General features: G+C 43.1%; 1 protein-coding gene and 1 non-coding gene across 8 annotated transcripts; one reads left to right on the top strand and one right to left on the bottom strand.

Annotated features, from left to right (window-relative positions):
- Positions 1 to 308: 308 nt before the first annotated feature.
- Positions 309 to 11,981, bottom strand: LOC148004154 (cytochrome c oxidase subunit 5A). Of its 7 annotated transcripts, none has more exons than XR_015627717.1 (5): positions 11,604 to 11,764; positions 3,742 to 3,858; positions 2,472 to 2,593; positions 968 to 1,161; positions 309 to 931 (listed from the first exon to the last, which is right to left on the bottom strand). XR_015627717.1 is itself a non-coding variant. In XM_087564139.1 (5 exons), exons 1-4 carry the CDS (start codon positions 11,689 to 11,691, stop codon positions 1,048 to 1,050), a joined length of 441 nt encoding a protein of 146 aa, XP_087420265.1. In that variant the 5' UTR covers positions 11,692 to 11,764; the 3' UTR covers positions 309 to 448; positions 1,038 to 1,047. The 7 variants fall into 7 exon arrangements, 2 of the variants coding, with proteins under 2 accessions (XP_087420265.1, XP_087420266.1); XM_087564139.1 differs by having other exon boundaries at positions 309 to 448; positions 1,038 to 1,161; XR_015627721.1 differs by lacking the exon at positions 2,472 to 2,593 and having other exon boundaries at positions 970 to 1,161.
- Positions 11,982 to 16,691: 4,710 nt separating this feature from the next.
- On the top strand, positions 16,692 to 16,822 carry Snora3c (small nucleolar RNA, H/ACA box 3C). Its single transcript, XR_015628296.1, has one exon. It is a non-coding gene; the product is annotated as a small nucleolar RNA SNORA3/SNORA45 family (small nucleolar RNA).
- The last annotated feature ends 1,419 nt before the right edge of the window (positions 16,823 to 18,241 follow it).

Here is an 18,241-nt window from a genome sequence, read left to right as displayed (position 1 = left end):
TTCTTAGATCTTTCAAGGGATAAACCCAATTCTCTAGTCTTTAACCTTAATCCCAGCAAGGACAAATGCTCTGACATCTGAGCTAGCACAGGGCTGCTGAGAGTAGGCAGAGCAGAGCTGGCCGCTGCACAGCACTTTCCAGCTCACCTTGCTGACTTTGTCTTTAAGACTCTCTATGTAGCCTCTGGCTGGCCTCAAACTCATGGGATCCACCTGTCTTTGCCACCCAAGTGCTGGGATTAAAAGTGTGCCAACATGCCCAGACCAACCTCTGCTTCTCAATGCAAAAAATGGCATAGGATACCTACTTTCGGGTCAAACTCATTTCCCTTTATTAAAGTCCAAGTTACATGGTTTGATACGCAAAGGAAAATTTGTTCAAATAAAACATTTCCAGGCAACTGTTTCAATCAAGTAGCAATAGCAGTTAAGTCCTTGGGAAGCCCATCTGCAGAGAGGGGAGAAAAAAAAAGAGCACAGAATTAGTCAGCAAAAGTGCTAAAATGAAGATATTTTACTTAAAATGACCTATGGAACTACAGCCCCAGGAAATCACCTCCACTCTGGAGCACTTTCTGCTTTTAATACTGGCCAGTCAACTTACAAGGGCCTCACTCTGTAGCCTCTTCATCACTTATACCACTGGTACTCAGCCTTTTTTCTCTAATCAGAAAAGTTTAAAGCCAGGTAATCCTAGCAGTCAGAACAACAAGGACAGTCAGGATAGGAATTTCAGAGCTGATCAAGATGGCTGAGCAGGTAAAAACACTTGCTGCCAAGCCAGGCAATCTGAGATGAATCCCCAGGACCCACATGGTAGGAGAAAACTGATTCATACAAAATGTCTTCTGGATTCCACACAGCTACCATGGCACACACAGCGCGCACACACACACACACACACACACACACACACACACACACGACAGAGCTGCTATCATCCCACCCTTTACACACACACACACACACTCAACAGAGCTGCTATCATCCCACCCTTTAAACTGATTCCTTGCTTCAGTCAGGGACATGCTACTTACCGAAGGGAGTTTACACTTTGTCAAGGCCCAGTTCCTCTGGAGTGGAGATTCCCAATTCATTTAAAGTTGGTCTAAGTTCCTGGATGACATAGGGGTAGATTTCCTTATGAGGTCCTGCTTTGTCCTGTTGGCAATGAGAATAGTCTCTGTTAACAAATGAAACTAGGGGCTGGGCAGATGGCTCAGCGGTTAAGAGCACTGACTGCTCTTCCTGAGGTCCTGAGTTCAAATCCCAGCAACCGCATGGTGGCTCACAACCATCTGTAATGAGATCTGATGCCTTCTTCTGGTGTGTCTGAAGGCAGCTACAGTGTACTCATATACAATAAAATAAAATCTTAAAAAAAAAAAAAAACCCAATGAAACTAGAAAAGCCTTTAATCACTTGTGCAGGGCTGGGATCAGAACTCAGCGGGTAGTATGCCTGTCAAACACTCAGGAGGCCTTTCAGTTGATCCTCAGAACTACAAAACCAGTGGTGTACTCCTCTAACCTAGCACTTCAGAATTAGAGACGGGAGGAAGAGAAGTTCAAGGTGGTAATGACAGAATTTTGAAAAGATGATTAAACATGCCTGTCAGGCATCAGAAAAATTAAATTAACACAAGGGAAATTTTTTAAACTTGCTTTTAATTTAAAGGCCTAACTGAATTAACTACCAGTGCTGAGTGGATTGATAGCTTACAGAATCCTTAATTATCTTAGTCATTACAAATAAGTTATTGTCACTTTCCCATTATAAACCTTAAAGCCTTTATCTTATATACACAATTTTTTAAGATTTATTTATGTTTATGTGCATTGGTGTTTTGCCTGCATGTATGTCTGTGTGAGGGTGTGGATACCCTGGAACTGGAGTTACATAAAATTGTGAGCTGTCATGTGTGTGCTGGGGACTAAACCCAGGTTTTTTGGAAGAGTAGACAATACTCATAAACAGAGAACCTCTCCAGTCCCCTATTATCCATTTTTTTAAAATTTTATTTGCATTGGTGTTTTGCCTGGATGTCTGTGTGAGGGCGTCAGATCCCATGGAACTGGAGTTACGACTGATACTTGTGAGCTGCCTCATGGGTATTGGGAACAGAACCCTGGAACCTCTGAAAAAGCATCCAGTTAAGAGTGTCAGCAGCTCTTAGCAATTGAGCCATCTCTGCAACCTTGTTTGTTCATTTGTTTGTTTGAAAAAAGACAGGCTCTCACTATACTGTAGCCTTAGTTGTCCTAGAACTTACTATGTAAACCAGGCTGACCTCAAATTCTGAAGACCACCTGCTTCTGCCTCCCAAGTGCTGGAATTAAAGGCAAGGCTTTTTATAGGCCATGTTCTTTCATGGATAGCTACACTTAAAAGATACTGTGTGCTAAGGCCAGACCAGTGTCCACAAGTGATATGGCCCACCTATTCTTTAACAACCTTAGCATCATACTGACCTTAACAACCTCCAAGATGCGAACAGCACTAGCAAAATCATTTAACCGTCTACATGCCCTCAAAGCAGCATCAATGATTTTGGGCTCAGGAACCAGATCATAGCCAACAAGTGTATTCATCCCTGTCAAGTTAAAAAAAAAAAAAAAAAAAAGTTCACATTATCCTGAAATATCCTTCTTTGTACACTAAAATGTTGTTATGTATCTCCTTACTCTCCATGGCTTAACTCTATATTCTTAGTGAATCACGGACTTGTGACCTCATCTGTTTGGGCCACTATTATCTGTAAAATGAGAGTCTGCCTGTAACAAACTATTAAGAGCATAGTGAATCTTCCACAAAGAATCAGAATTATGCAAAAGTTTTGAGATTAAAGGAAAAACCTCAGAGCTTTAGGCTACAAGCCTAACTGTTAATACAATATAGAAATTCTGAATGGCTTAAAATAAACGGTATTGAAAAATCATCTAAAAAGAACCAGAAGGATGCCTACGAAGAGATAATGAGGCCCAAATGACGACATTAAGAATCATTATAGAGAAACATTAGTGTACAGACTTATAAACATTCAACCAGAAAATGATTGGGCATGATTACTTCTGTGGCTGCACAAAATGACACATCATGAAAATTGAAGACGTGATGAAAATGCAGAATTGCTGTTCTTTTCATACATCAGTAAGACCTTCAGGTTTTTAAGTAAGAATTTCCCCAGCTGCAGGACCATTACATTCCGGCAGAGAAACTAAAAGCACTTGGGATGCTGGCTTTTATTATTGTAAACTATTTGAACAAAGAATACATCACAGTACCAATCACACCCACAGCCATATTGCTACAGATTGTTGATCTAAGATTACTTTGTTCCTGCTCAAATGACTGCTCATCTAAATTATCTGAAAGGCACAAAAGTAGTAACTCTGCCATTACACACCCACCAGTGCAGAGAACAGCATCTCACAACAGAGTTCTCTGGCTCAAATGTCAACAGTGCATGTGTTCTCTCCTTCTTTCTTCCCAGTTCTGGGGACCAGACCCAACACCTATGCATGCCAGACAAGAGCGCTATCACTGACTACCATACTCCAGGCTGCTGTCCAGTTAAAACTCAGTTTGCACGAAACATTATAGAAGTTGCAGGCTTTTCTAACTGCAAGCTGTGTGATCATCACCAACTCACACAATATGTTTTCAAACTAGTTGCTGTCAATAATAGTGGAGATAACTCATATTTACACATGCAAATAGGTACATCTATGTTCCGATTACCTTTACGCAACTCCCAGGCATCAATGTCTGGCTTGTTGAAGTATGTCACCCAGCGAGCATCAAACTCCTCATCTGTCTCATGTGACCCATGAGAATAGCAGCGAATGGAACAGACAGCTACAAAGGAAAAGAACAATGACTTCAATAGTCAAGACCATTCTGAAGTGTGACTGCTCTATCCTGTCCGTAACACAGTCATTGGCAGGAAGAAGAGTGGAGAACAACAGATGAGGCCAAAACGTACCAAGAGTGCTTGACACATGTTGTCTAGTGCAGTAAGTTGTCTTTTTGTTCATTTTTGAGACAGATTTTGCTATGTTGCCCGTGCTGATTTCAAGGTTAGCCTACACTCTAAGTGAATCTGGGCTACAGAGTGAGACTGCCTCGAAAAGGAAGAAAACAAATCTTAAATACTAACCAAAGTAAAACAAATAGTATTGTATATCTAGGTGTGATGGCGCATTCCTATAATTCCCAACATTTTGTAAACTTAAATACTTTTTTTTAAAAAGATTTATTTATTTATTATATATGAGCACACTGTCACTGTCTTCAGCCACACCAGAAGAGTGCATCGGATCCCATTACAGATGGTTGTGAGCCACCATGTGGTTTCTGGGATTTGAACTCAGGACCTCTGGAAGAGCAGTCAGTGCTCTTAACCACTGAGCCATCTCTCCAGCTCCCATTTTGGAAACTTAAGCAAGAAGAATGAGCTCAGCCTGGGCTGCTTAGCAAAAACCCTGTCTCAGGCCAGTGAGATCCCTCAGTATTTTTATAAAACCAATTGCTGCACAAACTTAATGACCTGAGTGATTCCTAGAACCCACATGCAGGCAGGCCAGTGAGGTTGTCCACTGACCCCCATATGCACATCATGGCATGCACAGAGCTGCAGCCACACTCAACAGTGAGTTTGAACTCTGGGTCTGTGTGATGTTTGTGCATGGTTATAGTCACACAAATGCAGGTACCCTTGGAAGTCAGAGGTACTGGCGTTATAGGTCACAGAGCTGGCGTTACAGACCCTTGTGAGTCTTATGATCTTAGTGCTGGGAACTGAATTCAAGCAGTACTCTGAAGAGCATTAAGTTCTCCTAACCAATGAGCTATTTCTTCAGCTTCTAATGTGAATCTTAACCTTAACATGGTAACTGATAGAAAAGGAGAAAACTAGAAGCAGACAAAAACATATGACTATTTTAGGAAAAGGAATATAAGAGCAAATGAAAGCATCCTCCCTTGAGTAACACCATTTATACCTTGAACAAAATACCAGCCATGAATCCCAGAAGATCACAGCCTAAGTCCCAATTTTCAGAGATAAATTTTCTCTACAACCCTGGTTCCAAACAAACTGGATCACATGTATAAATGTGACGAAAGTGTCTGAACTTCTTTGACAAGAAAAAAGGTCTTGGGGTTGGGGATTTGGCTCAGTGGTAGAGCGCTTGCCTAGCAAGCGCAAGGCCCTGGGTTCGGTCCCCAGCTCCGGAAAAAAAAAAAAAAAAGAAAGAAAGAAAAGAAAAAAAAAGAAAAAAGAAAAAAGGTCTCCAGACCTAAATGTATCTGACACTTAAACTTAATTAAGACTCCATGTATACTGTGTCTCAGAAGACTAACACATTTTATACACTACAAAGCAGAGACTGCAATGACCCTCTATCTCCTGCTTACCTACAAGTTCTAAGTCAGCTGCCTTTTCCAAAAAACTAGAGTTATCCAGAGTAAGGACCAGAGTACTGAAAGTTCAATGTCAAAGACTGCTTAGTGATTTCTTTTTTCTTTTTGGAGCTGGGGACCAAACCCAGGCTACCACTGAGCCAAATCCCCAACCCCAGTGATTTCTTATCAAGTTAAAACACAGCTACCATAAAATCCAGTCATTTTCCTCCTAGATATTTACTCAAGAGAAATCTGTGTGTGTGTGTGTGTGTGTGTGTGTGTGTGTGTGTGTGTGTGTGTGTGCGCGCGCGTGTATAATTTCCTCCTAGAGGTAAGTTGTTTGATTCCCCTGTCCCCAGCTTGGCTTGTTCTTTAACTCTGGGTTAATGTTACCTTCACCTTCAACCTGGAAAAGTGTTTATAACAGCCAAATCCTTTTGCTTACACCTAGGTGTGGATTTGAGTGCTAGCTTTGTTCTCCAACTGTAAAAACATACAACCAGTAACTGCAAATTCAAGGCAAAGATGATCATGCCCTTCAGTGTCTTGATTACCCATTCCTAGAAGCCAAATCACAAACTCTTAAATGAAGGGGAAGAAAAATAAGAAAATGCTAGCTATAGAGACTCATGTTTGTAATACTAACACTTTGGAAGTTGAGGCCAGCCTGGCCTACAGAGTAAGATCCAAGCTCAGAAAATATAACAAACAAAAATAACAAGAAATAAGCAAAGCAATCCTTAGCTACATTAATCTCTGCACTCAAGAAGCAGAGGCAGGAGCTCCATGAGTTCTAGACTTGGCAAGGTTACATAGCAATACCTAGTTTCAGAAACAACAATAACAAAACCAAAGCAGACAAACAAAAAGACCCACTTGGTATACACACCCACACACCCTGTTACACAACAGCAAAAACCAGCCTATCCCATGTTCCACAAAGTTTAAATTATATATGGGTAGAACTTACTCTATTAGTTAATGACCTGTCCTTAGTCATCCCTCCCACAAATAAAACACAATGTTTTATTTGTATATAGAGATAATAGGTTTTATTGTTCTCTCAAGAGAACATCTCCCAATGTATTGAAGGCTAGGCTGAATGCTCCATCCTCCCCATCTGCTTCAACCTTCCAAAAGCTGGAACTGTTATCAGATCCAGCTCTTTCTCCCACACATAACTAATACTTTGTTTTTTAGAGAAATTATACAGGTACCAACCCCCCAACACCATTACTTCACTTCCTAAGTGAGTTTGTGCAGTGGCACATGCACACACAAGTGTTTTGAAACTTGCTGTGTATGTTCAGGATGACCCTAAGGCTGGAGAGATGGCTCAGCTGTTAAGAGCACTGTCTGCTCTTCCAGAGGTCCTGAGTTCAATTCCCAGCAACCACATGGTGGCTCACAACTGTCTGTAATGAGATCTGGTGCCCTCTTCTGGCTTGCAGGTGGAATGCTGTATACAGGATGACCCTGAACTTTCCTGCCTCTACCTCGCAGATTACTGCAAAGTGCACACTCTGCCTGGCTGGCACTAAAAATTCCTGGCAATTATTCAATGCTTTGATATAACCTAAAGGCATCAGAGAAGGAAGAGGAGGAAAAAGGAAGTGTTAAAATGTAAATGTTTCAAAACAGTTACTACTTTTGGGCTGAGATGTAGTTTGGTTGGCTAAATGCTTACCTAGACTGCAGAGTCCCAGGGCATAGTGACTCAGATCTATAAACCAGCACCTGAGAAGCAAGAGCAGCTCAGAAATTCAGTCATCTTCTGCTATACAACTAGGCCAGCCCAGTTTCCTCCTACACAGTCACCCAAAAGGATATTTCTAACACTGCTTTTGGCATTCACTTAGAAAAAGCCAATACTATGAATTTAGAAAATAAAATACAGTAGGGGCTCATTAATCTTTTGTGTTCACATTTGGTTAAATCAGATGGTTTTCTGCTTGATAATAAATGAGGCCAAAAGATTCCAAAAATGGTGCCCTTTGGCAGAGGTAATTCTAGGAATGAGGGACAGAGGCAAATGATACACAGGGTGCATAACAAGTCTGACACCAGGGTTATCGAGGCTGCAAAGCTTAGGGCCAGACATGGACCTCAAGGACATAAGGCCACTAGCAAGCAACACCAAGTGCTACATAGGCCCAGCACTTTACCAAGAGATGAAGAAAACAAAAACCCAACTTCCACCCTCAGGGTCTTTCAAGCTCTCAGAGTAAGGATGCCAGGATTTCATAATTTCTAGGGTTGGCTAGAGTTTTATTTAAAACATTAACTTAGGAGTTTAAGGTTATCTTGAAATTCAAGGTCAGCCTACATGAGACCCTGCCCATGAATGAATGAATGAATGAATGAATGAATGAATAAAAAAATCAGGGGCTGGAAAGATGGCTCAGCAGAGTTTGGATACCTAGGCCTACATAAAATGCTGGGTGTGCCTGGTGTCCCAACTATAATTCCACCCCCAGAAGACAGAGGATCCCCAGAGCAAACTGGCTAGGAAAACTAATGTCTTTTTTTTTTTTTCTTTTTTTCGGAGCTGGGGACCAAACCCAGGGCCTTGTGCTTGCTAGGCAAGCGCTCTACCATTGAGTTAAATCCCCGACCCCGGAAAACTAATGTCTTAAGAGACACTTAAGAGAGCTACAGTGGCTACAGAGTAGCCCCACCTATGGGTCTGGAGACCTTGCACACCAGATATATACATTACAATTCATAAGAGTAGCAAAAATACAGTTATGAAGTAGCAACGAAGTAACTGTAAGGTTGGGGTCAGCACAACATGAGGAACTGTGGTAAAGGGTTGCAGCACTAAGAAGGTTGAGAAACTGCTAACAGAGAACACATCCCAGCACCACCACACCCGCCCCCCACATCCCTTTTATTGGAACTGGGTTTCGACTCTGTACACCACACTGACCTGATCTTCTTCCTGGCTTCTTCAGCCTCCCTAGCTGTAAGCCATCATGTCCAGCTTCTTCCTCCTACTCCTCTTCCTCCTTCTCCTCCCATCTCTCTTGGCTGTACTGTTAGTCACTCTGTAGACCAGGATGTACTGGAACTCAAAATTCTGCCCCCCTCTTAAGTACTGGGACCAAGGGCAGGCACATGTGCTACCACACCCTGCTTGCCTTTTTCACTTTCAATTACAAAAATGATCTCATACCAATAATAAATCTTAACCTAAAAATGAAGTGAATCACAATAAACCAAGTATGTTTGGAAAATTTCTGTCAACCATGACCCGAATGTAGGACACTTGGACTCTACTTCAAAGTCTAGGTAGATAATAGGCTATAAGATACTCAGTGACAAAACTGATTAGCGTGCAGGGGGTACCGACCAATCTCCATTTTATTATTTAGCAAGGCAGGACCATATTAAGCCTTTTGCCAGGCAAGAGTTGCATTATCAAATATAAACCTCAGAGCTACCAAAAACATTATTTTAACTTTAGAAAGGCTTAAGATAACTAATTAGTATACAAGGTCACACGGCTAAAAAGGAACAGACACCATTTGCAACCAGTACTGCCCCCTTGTGGAAGTATTTAGGTATAAAGGAGAACCACCTAAAAGTCTTTGTTTCTGAATTGTACACCGGGGTGAAGAGAAAGTCTCAGAGAAAAACCAGAACTTTAGTCTATGGTTTGCTTAAATAACAATAAACCTTCGCCATTTTCCTAATCTCCTTAAAAAAAAAAGAGAGAGAAAGAAAGAAAATTCCCCTGTTGCATAACAAATTCCCAAAGTTCAATGCTCTTTCCCCCAAAAAAAGAGAAATAAAAGGAAAAAGCAGAAATTTTCCTTTAAAAACAAATTCCTCCGTTAGGTGATGGTGCATACCTTTAATCCCAGTGCTTGGAGGCAGAGGCAGGCAGATCTCTATGAGTTCAAAGCCAGCCTGGTCTACAGTGTGGGTTCTAGGACAACCAGCAGTACACAGAGAAACCATGTATATGTGTACACACATGCACACACTCTCGGTTAAGTGTGTGTGGTGCTATGCATATAATCCCAGAACCCAGGAGGCAGAAACAGAAGAGCTGCTACAAATTTGAGGCCAGCATGAATCACACAGTAAATTCCAGGCAGGACCCCCAACTTAAAAGTCAAAAATAAAAAATCTTCTGAGATGTTTATTTATATAAAAAAAAAAGTATTTGTTGAGTTAGTAAATAAGACACAAAAAAGCATCAGGATAACTCAAATTTAACTGAGAAAGAGAAAATAGCTCTATCACTAACAGAAAGGTCAGTTCCCCAAGGTAGGCATCAGTTTCTTCTGTAAAGTATGATCAGCTCCTTGGTTTCTCTCTTTGACTTTATTTTTTATGTATGTTTTGCCTGCATGTACATTTTATGGGGTGCATAAGAAGTCAGAAGACGGTGTTGGATCCTCTGGATGTGGGCGCTGGGAATAGAACCTGAATCCTTTGCAAGGACAAGTGCTCTTAACCTACGAGCCCTGCACTCCAGAGGTTTCTTAAATGCATTCCAAAGCTGAGCGTGGTGGTACACCTGTAATCCTGGTCATTCTAGAGGAGGACGAGTCAACCACACAGCTGCTTTTGAGTCCAACCATGACTACCTAAGACCCTATCTAATCTCTTCTCGCCAAAAAGTCCTAAACTCCCTACATTTGATTCTTTTGTTGCTCATACAATATACTACAAAAAGCAAATTAAATGAAGCAAAAAAAAAAAAAACCCAAACCAAAACAACAACAACAACAACAAAAAAAAACCCCAAAAACAACAACAACAACAACAACAACAAAAACCTCTTTGGGCTCAAGTAATAGAGGAAACAATGGAGTATCTGAGGCCCTTCTTTGTGTGTGAGACCCTGTATATACAGCCAAAGCTAGACTGGAACACAAAAGAAATCCACCTGTTTTTTTTACATCCCTGTGAATGCTAGGAAACCATACCTGGCTGAGTTATTTTTATATCTACACTCTTGAACTAAATTTCATAAAACACATCACAAACCAGGATCCAAGCACAACTACTGTAAAAAAGTACAATGCTTTTGCTAGGGGTGGTGGCTCCCAACGATACTCCCTGCACTTGGGAGGCACGAGGAACGCATAATGTTACTGGCTAGCCCTTTTAATACCATTTTGAGTTTCTAGTCCAGTCTGGGCTATACAGGCCCTGTCTCTAAAATAAAATAATCCTATTTCTTTCAGGTCGAGGCTGGCCTGGTTTACAAAGAGTTCCAGGACAGTCAGGCTACATAGCTAAGACATACCAAAACCAAATAAAAGCAAAAATAAGATGTACAGTGGTACTAGTGGAGGTCTGAGAACACACCAAGTGGTAGAGCAATTATCTAGCAGTGCATGTCCCTTGGTTCCTTCTCAGCACTGGGGCTGGACAGTGATGGACACAAAGTCTCCAGATCACACTGAAGGGGAAACAAGCAACAAAACTTAATACTTCATAGTCCAGCACTGAGGCTTCTAATTTTAAACGGGTGGAGCGGGAATACACGAAGCTTTCCCATGTTTGTACACCTAGTATTCCTAGGTATTTGGTACCCAATTTTGGAAACGTTAACATTCTTACCATTAATACCTATCAACGTTCAGGCTCTCTTACAAACTCCAAGAAACCACCACACGTTTAAATTATCTATTTTAAGCGCGGGACTAGAACGTGGCTCAACAGTCCTTAAACGTGGCCGTACCCGTTATGAAGGTGACACAGAATGCCAGCAGAGAATTGCCTGATTAGGACTAAAAGGGTATTGTGTCCCACTGGGGAATCGAATTGTGTTCTAGGAAACGCAGAGGCGGGCGTCGCGCCCGGAGGCTCAATGTCACCTTCGCCAAGACGCCGTAGGCCGGCGGGAGCCACTCCCGGTCAGGTGGCTGCGGGGTCAGCGCAGGGAACGGTCACGGCCCAGAGACTGAAAGGAAGTGATGAGCCCTGTCGTTAGCGACCCGGGCAGGTCCATACACCTGACCGGTCGTGTATCCGGCATCAGGAAGTGGCGGGAGGGAGGCCCCGGGGAGTCTCCCACATAACTCCAGACGGCAGTGGATACCCTGCGGTCACCGGACTCCACTGCCGGCTTGCAGGGCAAAGGCTAGGCCGCCAGGGAGCCTGCCCTCGAGTGGCGGCGGGAGCCCAGGTCACAGCAAGGACACGCGGGCGCGGGCTGTGGCGGGAGCGGGCCTTACCGGCAGCGGGGCTGGGAGCCGAGACGGGGTGCAGAAGGCCTCGGGCGGCCGCGGCTGCGGTACAGCGACGGAGGGCAGCGGCGAGCATGACGGCGACCACAGCGCACTGGCTGGGGCTGAAGAGAAGCCGGTGTGAGCTCGCGGGCGGCACAGCAGTTCTTGGGGGCCGGACTCACGCAGCGACGCACGCTGGGCGGAGCATAAGGCCGGCCCTCTGCAGAGCTCGCGCCTACGGAAGCGGGTGGGGCACCATGCGGTCGCCGGTCACTACGGCGGCGCGTCGAGGACAAACCACGTCTGCGCCGAGTCAGTGCTGGTCCGATGACCTGGCTGGCTGTAGTGAACATTCCTGCGTGGGAGGAAAGTCAGGGCGAGCAATGGACAATGTGGATTTTGAAATCCGCCAACGGAGGAGACTATCACGAAATCGAAATGTGGCAATAATAACGATAAACTGTAATAAGAATAACCGCTTTTCCCCAGGTATTGGTGTATGCTATAATCCCAGCCCTCTACAGGCTAAGGATTAGGAATTTCAAACTCTCCTATGCATCCTGAGTCTCAGAAAAGGAATTTTTTTTCATACTGGGAGTGGCGTCTCTCAAGTCTCAGCACTTTGGAGGCAGAGGCAGAAGGAAAGGGGATTCAAGGAAGCCTGAGTCACATGATTCCCCCCTCCCATTTAAAGCCCGATTATTTAATTTTACACGTAAGGAAACCGACTCAAAAATTACTTTGTTAAGGTCTAGGAAGATAGATGGCTTAGTGGATAAAGTGCTTTCTGTGGTTCAGTAGTTAATAGTTTATTAACTTTAAGCTCTATCAGAGGACTCAAGGTTGCTTCACATTAGGTGGCTCCCAACTGCCTCCAAGCTCCAAGGGGTTCTGACATCCTCTTCTGGACACCACACGTGACCGCATGTTGTGCCACATACTCACACACATACACATAAATAAACTTTAAAAGTGAAATGGGGCTGGAGAGACGGCTCAGTGGTTAAGAGCACCGACTGCTCCTCCAGGGGTCCTGAGTTCAATTCTTAGCAACCACATAGTGGCTCACAACCATCTGTAACGAGATCTCATGCCCTCTTCTGGTGTCTCTGAAGATGGCTACAGTGTACTTAGATATAATAAATAAATCTTTTTAAAAAATGAAATGAATGCATGGATGAATAAATAAATAAGAAAAGAAAAAAATTAAGAACTGTAACTTGATTGAAAAAGTATGAATCCGTGAATTGGCTTGTGTAAATTCTTGACTTCTCTGTGCCAAGTATGGGACATATGTTAGTTGCTTTAATTTAATTTTTGATACAAGGTTTGGTAGTTTGAATAAGAATGGTTCCCATAGAGGTTGGGGATTTAGCTCAGTGGTAGAGCGCTTGCCTAGAAAGTGCAAGGCCCCAAGGCCCTGGGTTCGGTCCCCAGCTCCGAAAGAACCAAAAAAAAAGAACGGTTCCCATCCATAGTCTCATATATTTGAATGCTTGGTCATCAGAGAGTGGCACTACTTGAGAGGGATTAGAAAGTGTGGCCTTGTTGAAAGAAGTGTGCCACTGGCTTGGGGGTTTCAAAAACCCATGCAAGTTTCAGAGTCTTTCTCTGCTACCTTCAAATGTAGAACTCTTAGCTCCTTCTCCAGTACCATTCCTGCCATGCTTTCTGCCTTGATAATAGTGGACTAATTTCTGAAACTGTAAGCCATCCCCCAATTAAATGCTTTCTTTTATAAGATTTGTTATGGTCTCTTCACAGCAATAGAACACTAAATCACAAGGTTGCATGGTGGCCCTGCCTGGCCTTGAACTCATAAAGACCTATCTGCTTCTGCTTTCTGAATACTGGGATTAAAGGAGCTGGCTCACCAGCCCTTAGTTACTTTTTTATTGATACAACAAAATATGTGACAGAAACAATTTAACAAAGAAAGTGCTTGTTTGTTTTGTATAAAAGGGCCAGGGATGTGGCTCAAGGATGGAGTAGTTGTCTAGAATAATATAACTCACAAACTTACCCTTTTAAAGATGCAGACTCAGTTGGTGTCCCTTACAGCCTTCGAACTGTGTGTGTAATCATCACAACTTTCTAGTTCCAGAACTTTCATCACTCCAGAAATTCTATCAGTCCAAGAATGGCTATTCCCATCCCCACCCATTCATTGTAAGGAAATTTTGACTTCCTTTTTGCCAATATAGCTTTATAAATTTTTTTATTTTGCTGGGTTTGGGGGCAGGGTGCAGGCCTTTAATCCCAGCACTTGGGAGGCAGAGCCAGGCAGATCTTTGAGTTTGACAGTCCCAAGACAGCCATGGCTACAGAGAAACCCTGTCTTGAAAAAACCATACCAAACCAAAAAACCAAAAACCAAACCAAAACAAAAAACCCAAACAAAAAAAAAATATATGTGATGTGTATAAGTGTTTCGTCTGTCTTCTGTATGCGAACCACATGCACACCAGAAGAGGGCATCGGATCCCCAGAACTGGGGTAACAGATGATTGTGAGCCACCATGTGGTACTGGGAACCAAACTCTGGTCCTTTTCAAGAGCAGCAAGATTCTTAGCTGCTAACTCAGCTCTCCAGCCCTTTGTTAGTTTGTTTGTGTTTCCTTTATCCCTTCACCTGTCTTGGGGATTGAACCTGTGTCTCTCACAGACTAGGCAAGTGCATCAACACTAAGCTGTACCTCCAGCTCTTTACATTTATTTTCTCTGAGACAGGGTCTCACTACATTGCCCTGGCTGGCCTTGAACTTACTCTGTAGCCCTGTCAGACTTACCATCTGCCTACCTCAGCTTCCCAAGTAGATGGGATTCCAGGCCTGTGCTACCACACAGAACAAAGGCTTGTCTTTTATGGCTATCTCACAAAAAGCAACTCATATAATGTAGCCTTTGGCTTTCTTGGCCTTTTTTTTTTTTTCTCCCTTTGATCCAGGGTCTCATGGTATCACCCAGGCAGATCTCCAACTTCACTCTTCCTCAGTCTGTCTCCAAGGGATGGGATTGAAGACATGTACCACTACATCCAGTCTTAATTATCTCTACCTCTTTAAAGTCTGCCACGTATTATGGTACTAAGTAGGATTTCTACATAGGAATTTTAGAGGAACACTATTTAGCCCATAGCATAACATAATATGTACTAATTCCTCCCCTTGGCATATTTCTGTTCCACTGTATCAACATACCAGCTGAAACAATTTAATTGCATTTATTTATAAAGGGGAGGGGTGCCACAGCATGTATGGAGGTCAGAGGACAACTTTCAGTCAGACCTTTCTTTCCGTGTGTGGAGGGTGGGTGGATGAGAGCATGGGGGTGGGGCTAGGCGGATAGGTAGGGGGTAGGTTCAAACTCAGATCATTAGACTAAGAAGCAATCACCTTTTCTACAGAGTTATCTTGCTGGCCCAAAGCTTTCCTCAGCTGATGGACAGCTAGGTTATCCCCGCTGTGCAGCTGTTATGAATATTCACGCTTACGCTTTAATACATTCTAATCTGTTTCAATGATACGTGTCAGCATAATTTTCATGGTTACAGATCCTGAGAGCTTTTAGCTTGAAAGCCAGAGGCAAGATAAGAATATATTATTGCTATCCCTTAACATTGCTGTGGATGGTCCCCACCAGCACATTTGGAAGCAGTCATGTACACATTTTTGTGTGTGTGGACACGTTTTCAGTTCTTCTGGACATACGTCTAAAACATTGTATGAGCCGTGCAGTTAAGTGTTTAACTTTCTGAGAGACTGACTGCTTACCAAAACAGCTGCTCTAGTATGAAGGTTGCACTTTCCAAATAAGTATATAGAGACACACATTTACATGAAAGCCGGGCCTCTGTAGTGATGTGCTGTCTGAGCCAAGTTCTACTCCCTTAGCTTCCGCTCAGAAGTGGGACGTTGGGGGGCTGGGGATTTAGCTCAGTGGTAGAGCCCTTACCTAGGAAGCGCAAGGCCCTGGGTTCAGTCCCCAGCTCCGAAAAAAAAGAACCAAAAAAAAAAAAGTGGGGCGCCTAGCTTTGTGGTTGGAGTTCTTTTTTTTTTTTAAGAGTTTTTCTTAATTTTATTTAATGTATATGAGTGCACCATCTGTCTTCAGATACACCAGAAGAGGGCGCCAGATCCTGTTCCAGATGGCTGTGAACCAGCATGTGGTTGCTGGGGATTGAACTCAGGACCTCTGGAAGAGCAGTCAGTGCTCCTAAATGCGGAGCCATCTCTCCAGCCCGTGGTTGGAGCTCTTTAGCAACTCTTCCCCCACCAAAGATTTCTTCTCTCTCCTTGAGCTCAGAGCCTGTCTCAAAATGATCTCTAGAGGGCAGCTCAGAGCCGTTCTGCAACAATGAATTTCTCTCCGAAAACGTGTATCAAATCATGAGTGAGAGCAGGTGGTGTCTTCTGCGACAAGACTGCCTGCCAGGCAGATATGAGGCCCTAGGTCCAATCCCAGAACAGTAAACAAAATAAAACCGCTAAACCCACCATCACCACCACCATCACCATCACCATCGCCACCATCACCACCAAAAGACTGAAAAAACAAATAGCTGCAAGTGAAGAGAAGGGATTTTAAAAAATTATTGTTATAAATTGTGAAGTTTTAAATATTACGTGTGTGTGAGTGTGCATGTGTGTGCGCCCTCATGTATGTGTTTGGTCATGTGTGTACCATGGCAAGAGTGGGGACATGAGACGCAGTAGAAGGTGGCTCTCCCCCTCCACTATGTGGACTGCAGGGATTGAATTTTGGTTGTCAGCATGATGGCAAGTGCCTTTACCTGATGAGTCATCTTGCTGGCTCCGTTTTGTTTTCTTTTAAAAACAGGGTGCTGCTATGTTGCCTAGGTTAGCTTTGAACTCCCAATCCTCCTGCTTTAGTCTCTTTAGTGCTGGAACTGCAGATATGTCCTGTGCCTGACAAAGAAACTTGTTTTGTTTTGTTTTTTCGGAGCTGAGGACTGAACTCAGGGCCTTGTGTCTGCTAGGCAAGCACTCTACCACTGAGCTAAATCCCCAACCCCAAGGAAACTTGTTTTTTAAGCTAGAGAACAATTTTATTAGGGTTTACAAAGAAAAACCAGCTGAGACTTTGGTCACATCCTGACATGGCACTTATCCTGGCGTGCTAGAGCTCTTGAAGAAAATCTGCTGGTCTTCATTCACTGATAGGCGTCTTCAGTGTCCCTGTTAGTGCCCAGATTAGAAACATGTCTTATCTGGGGCTGCACATGCTGTACTCCCAGAAGTATGGAGATGCTGTTGGTAGATCCCTATAAGGCCATATTGATCTATATTTGAGTTAAAGGCCAGCCTTTACATAGACTATCTGAAAAGAGGGAATAAGTCAAGTCCTACCTGAATCTTGGAGTGTAGTATATTGTGAATCTTTTCTATTCTAAAAAGAAAAGAAAGGAAAAGAAAAAGAAAAAGAAAAAAAAAGGGGGGGGGGTTGGGGATTTAGCTCAGTGGTAGAGTGCTTGCCTAGCAAGCGCAAGGCCCTGGGTTCGGTCCCCAGCTCCGAAAAAAATTAAAAAAAAAAAAAGAAAAAAAGAAAGAAAAAGGAAAGGAAAAGAAAAGGAAAGAAAAGAAAAGAAGTACCAGGGCTGAAGACATAGTTCTGCAGAGAAGAGAGCTGACTGCTCTTGCAGAGAACCTGAGTTTGGTTTGGTGCACCTACATCACATGGTTTACAACCACTTGCAGCTCCAGTTCCAGAGGCTCAGATGCTATCTTCTGGTCTCTGTAGGTACCTGCCTACAGGTGCACAGGGACACGTACCCTAATATATATTTTTTTAATGTCTAAAAGGAAAACTGAGGGCTGACGAGATGGCTCAGTGTTTAAGGGCAAGCACTGCTCTTGCAGAAGACCTGGGTTCAGTTCCTAGCACCCGTGCCAGGCAGTTCACAAAACTCTATATAATTCCAGCTCCTGGGGATCTGATACTCCTGACCTCCTCGGGGACCTGCACTCACATCTCCATACCCACACAAGAAATGTCTGTGTTTCAAATGTGAACTGCTAAGTTCAGTTGAAAGGTGATTTAATGCTATCTCTTTTGCCAGTGTAAACATGACATTGTTAATTCAGAGAATAATGAACCTCAATTAATCCTCAACATCAACTGAGGCTTTTGTTAACATGCATATTTCAAGGTCTCTCTGAGTAGGCTTAGTGTTGTTGTCGTTGTCGTTGTTGTTGTTGTTGTCGTTGTTGTTGTTGTTGTTGTTGTTGTTGTTTTTGTTGTTTCAGTAGTGGAAACCAAACCCAGGACCTCACATCTAGGCGAGTGAGTTTTGCCACTAAACTGCACCCTAGCCCTACTCCTGAGAGAACTATGGTTTGGATTTAACTCAGGCTACTTGTATTTTTAGGCAATGCCTCAGATGATACTTCTTACCTGATATTATTATTTTAAAGTTAGACTGAGAATGGTGGAATATGCCTTTAATCCAGCATTCAGGAGGCAGATGGATATCTGTGAATTCAAGGCCAAACTGCTTTATATATTGAGTTCCAAGATAGCTGTGGCTATATAGCAAGACATGTCTCAATTTATTAAAATTACATTTGCTGGGGGTTGGGGATTTAGCTCAGTGGTAGAGCGCTTGCCTAGGAAGCGCAAGGCCC

Source organism: Rattus norvegicus, chromosome 8 (assembly GCF_021556685.1).
Source record: "Rattus norvegicus strain SHRSP/BbbUtx chromosome 8, alternate assembly SHRSP_T2T, whole genome shotgun sequence".
NCBI classification, from domain to species: domain Eukaryota; kingdom Metazoa; phylum Chordata; class Mammalia; order Rodentia; family Muridae; genus Rattus; species Rattus norvegicus.
Note: the sequence above shows the minus strand (reverse complement) of the source record. Positions and strands in the feature narration are given on the sequence as shown.

What these genes read in the sequence shown, in the direction of transcription:
- LOC148004154 (XM_087564139.1), bottom strand. Translation starts at nt 11,691, where the DNA reads ATGCTCGCCGCTGCCCTCCGTCGCTGTACCGCAGCCGCGGCCGCCCGA. An exon ending in GGCTCCCAGCCCCGCTGCCG is followed by an intron (nt 3,859 to 11,603) that starts GTAAGGCCCGCT and finishes TTTCCTTTGTAG; the next exon opens with CTGTCTGTTCCATTCGCTGC. An exon ending in GCATCTTGGAGGTTGTTAAG is followed by an intron (nt 1,162 to 2,471) that starts GTCAGTATGATG and finishes CATTGCCAACAG; the next exon opens with GACAAAGCAGGACCTCATAA.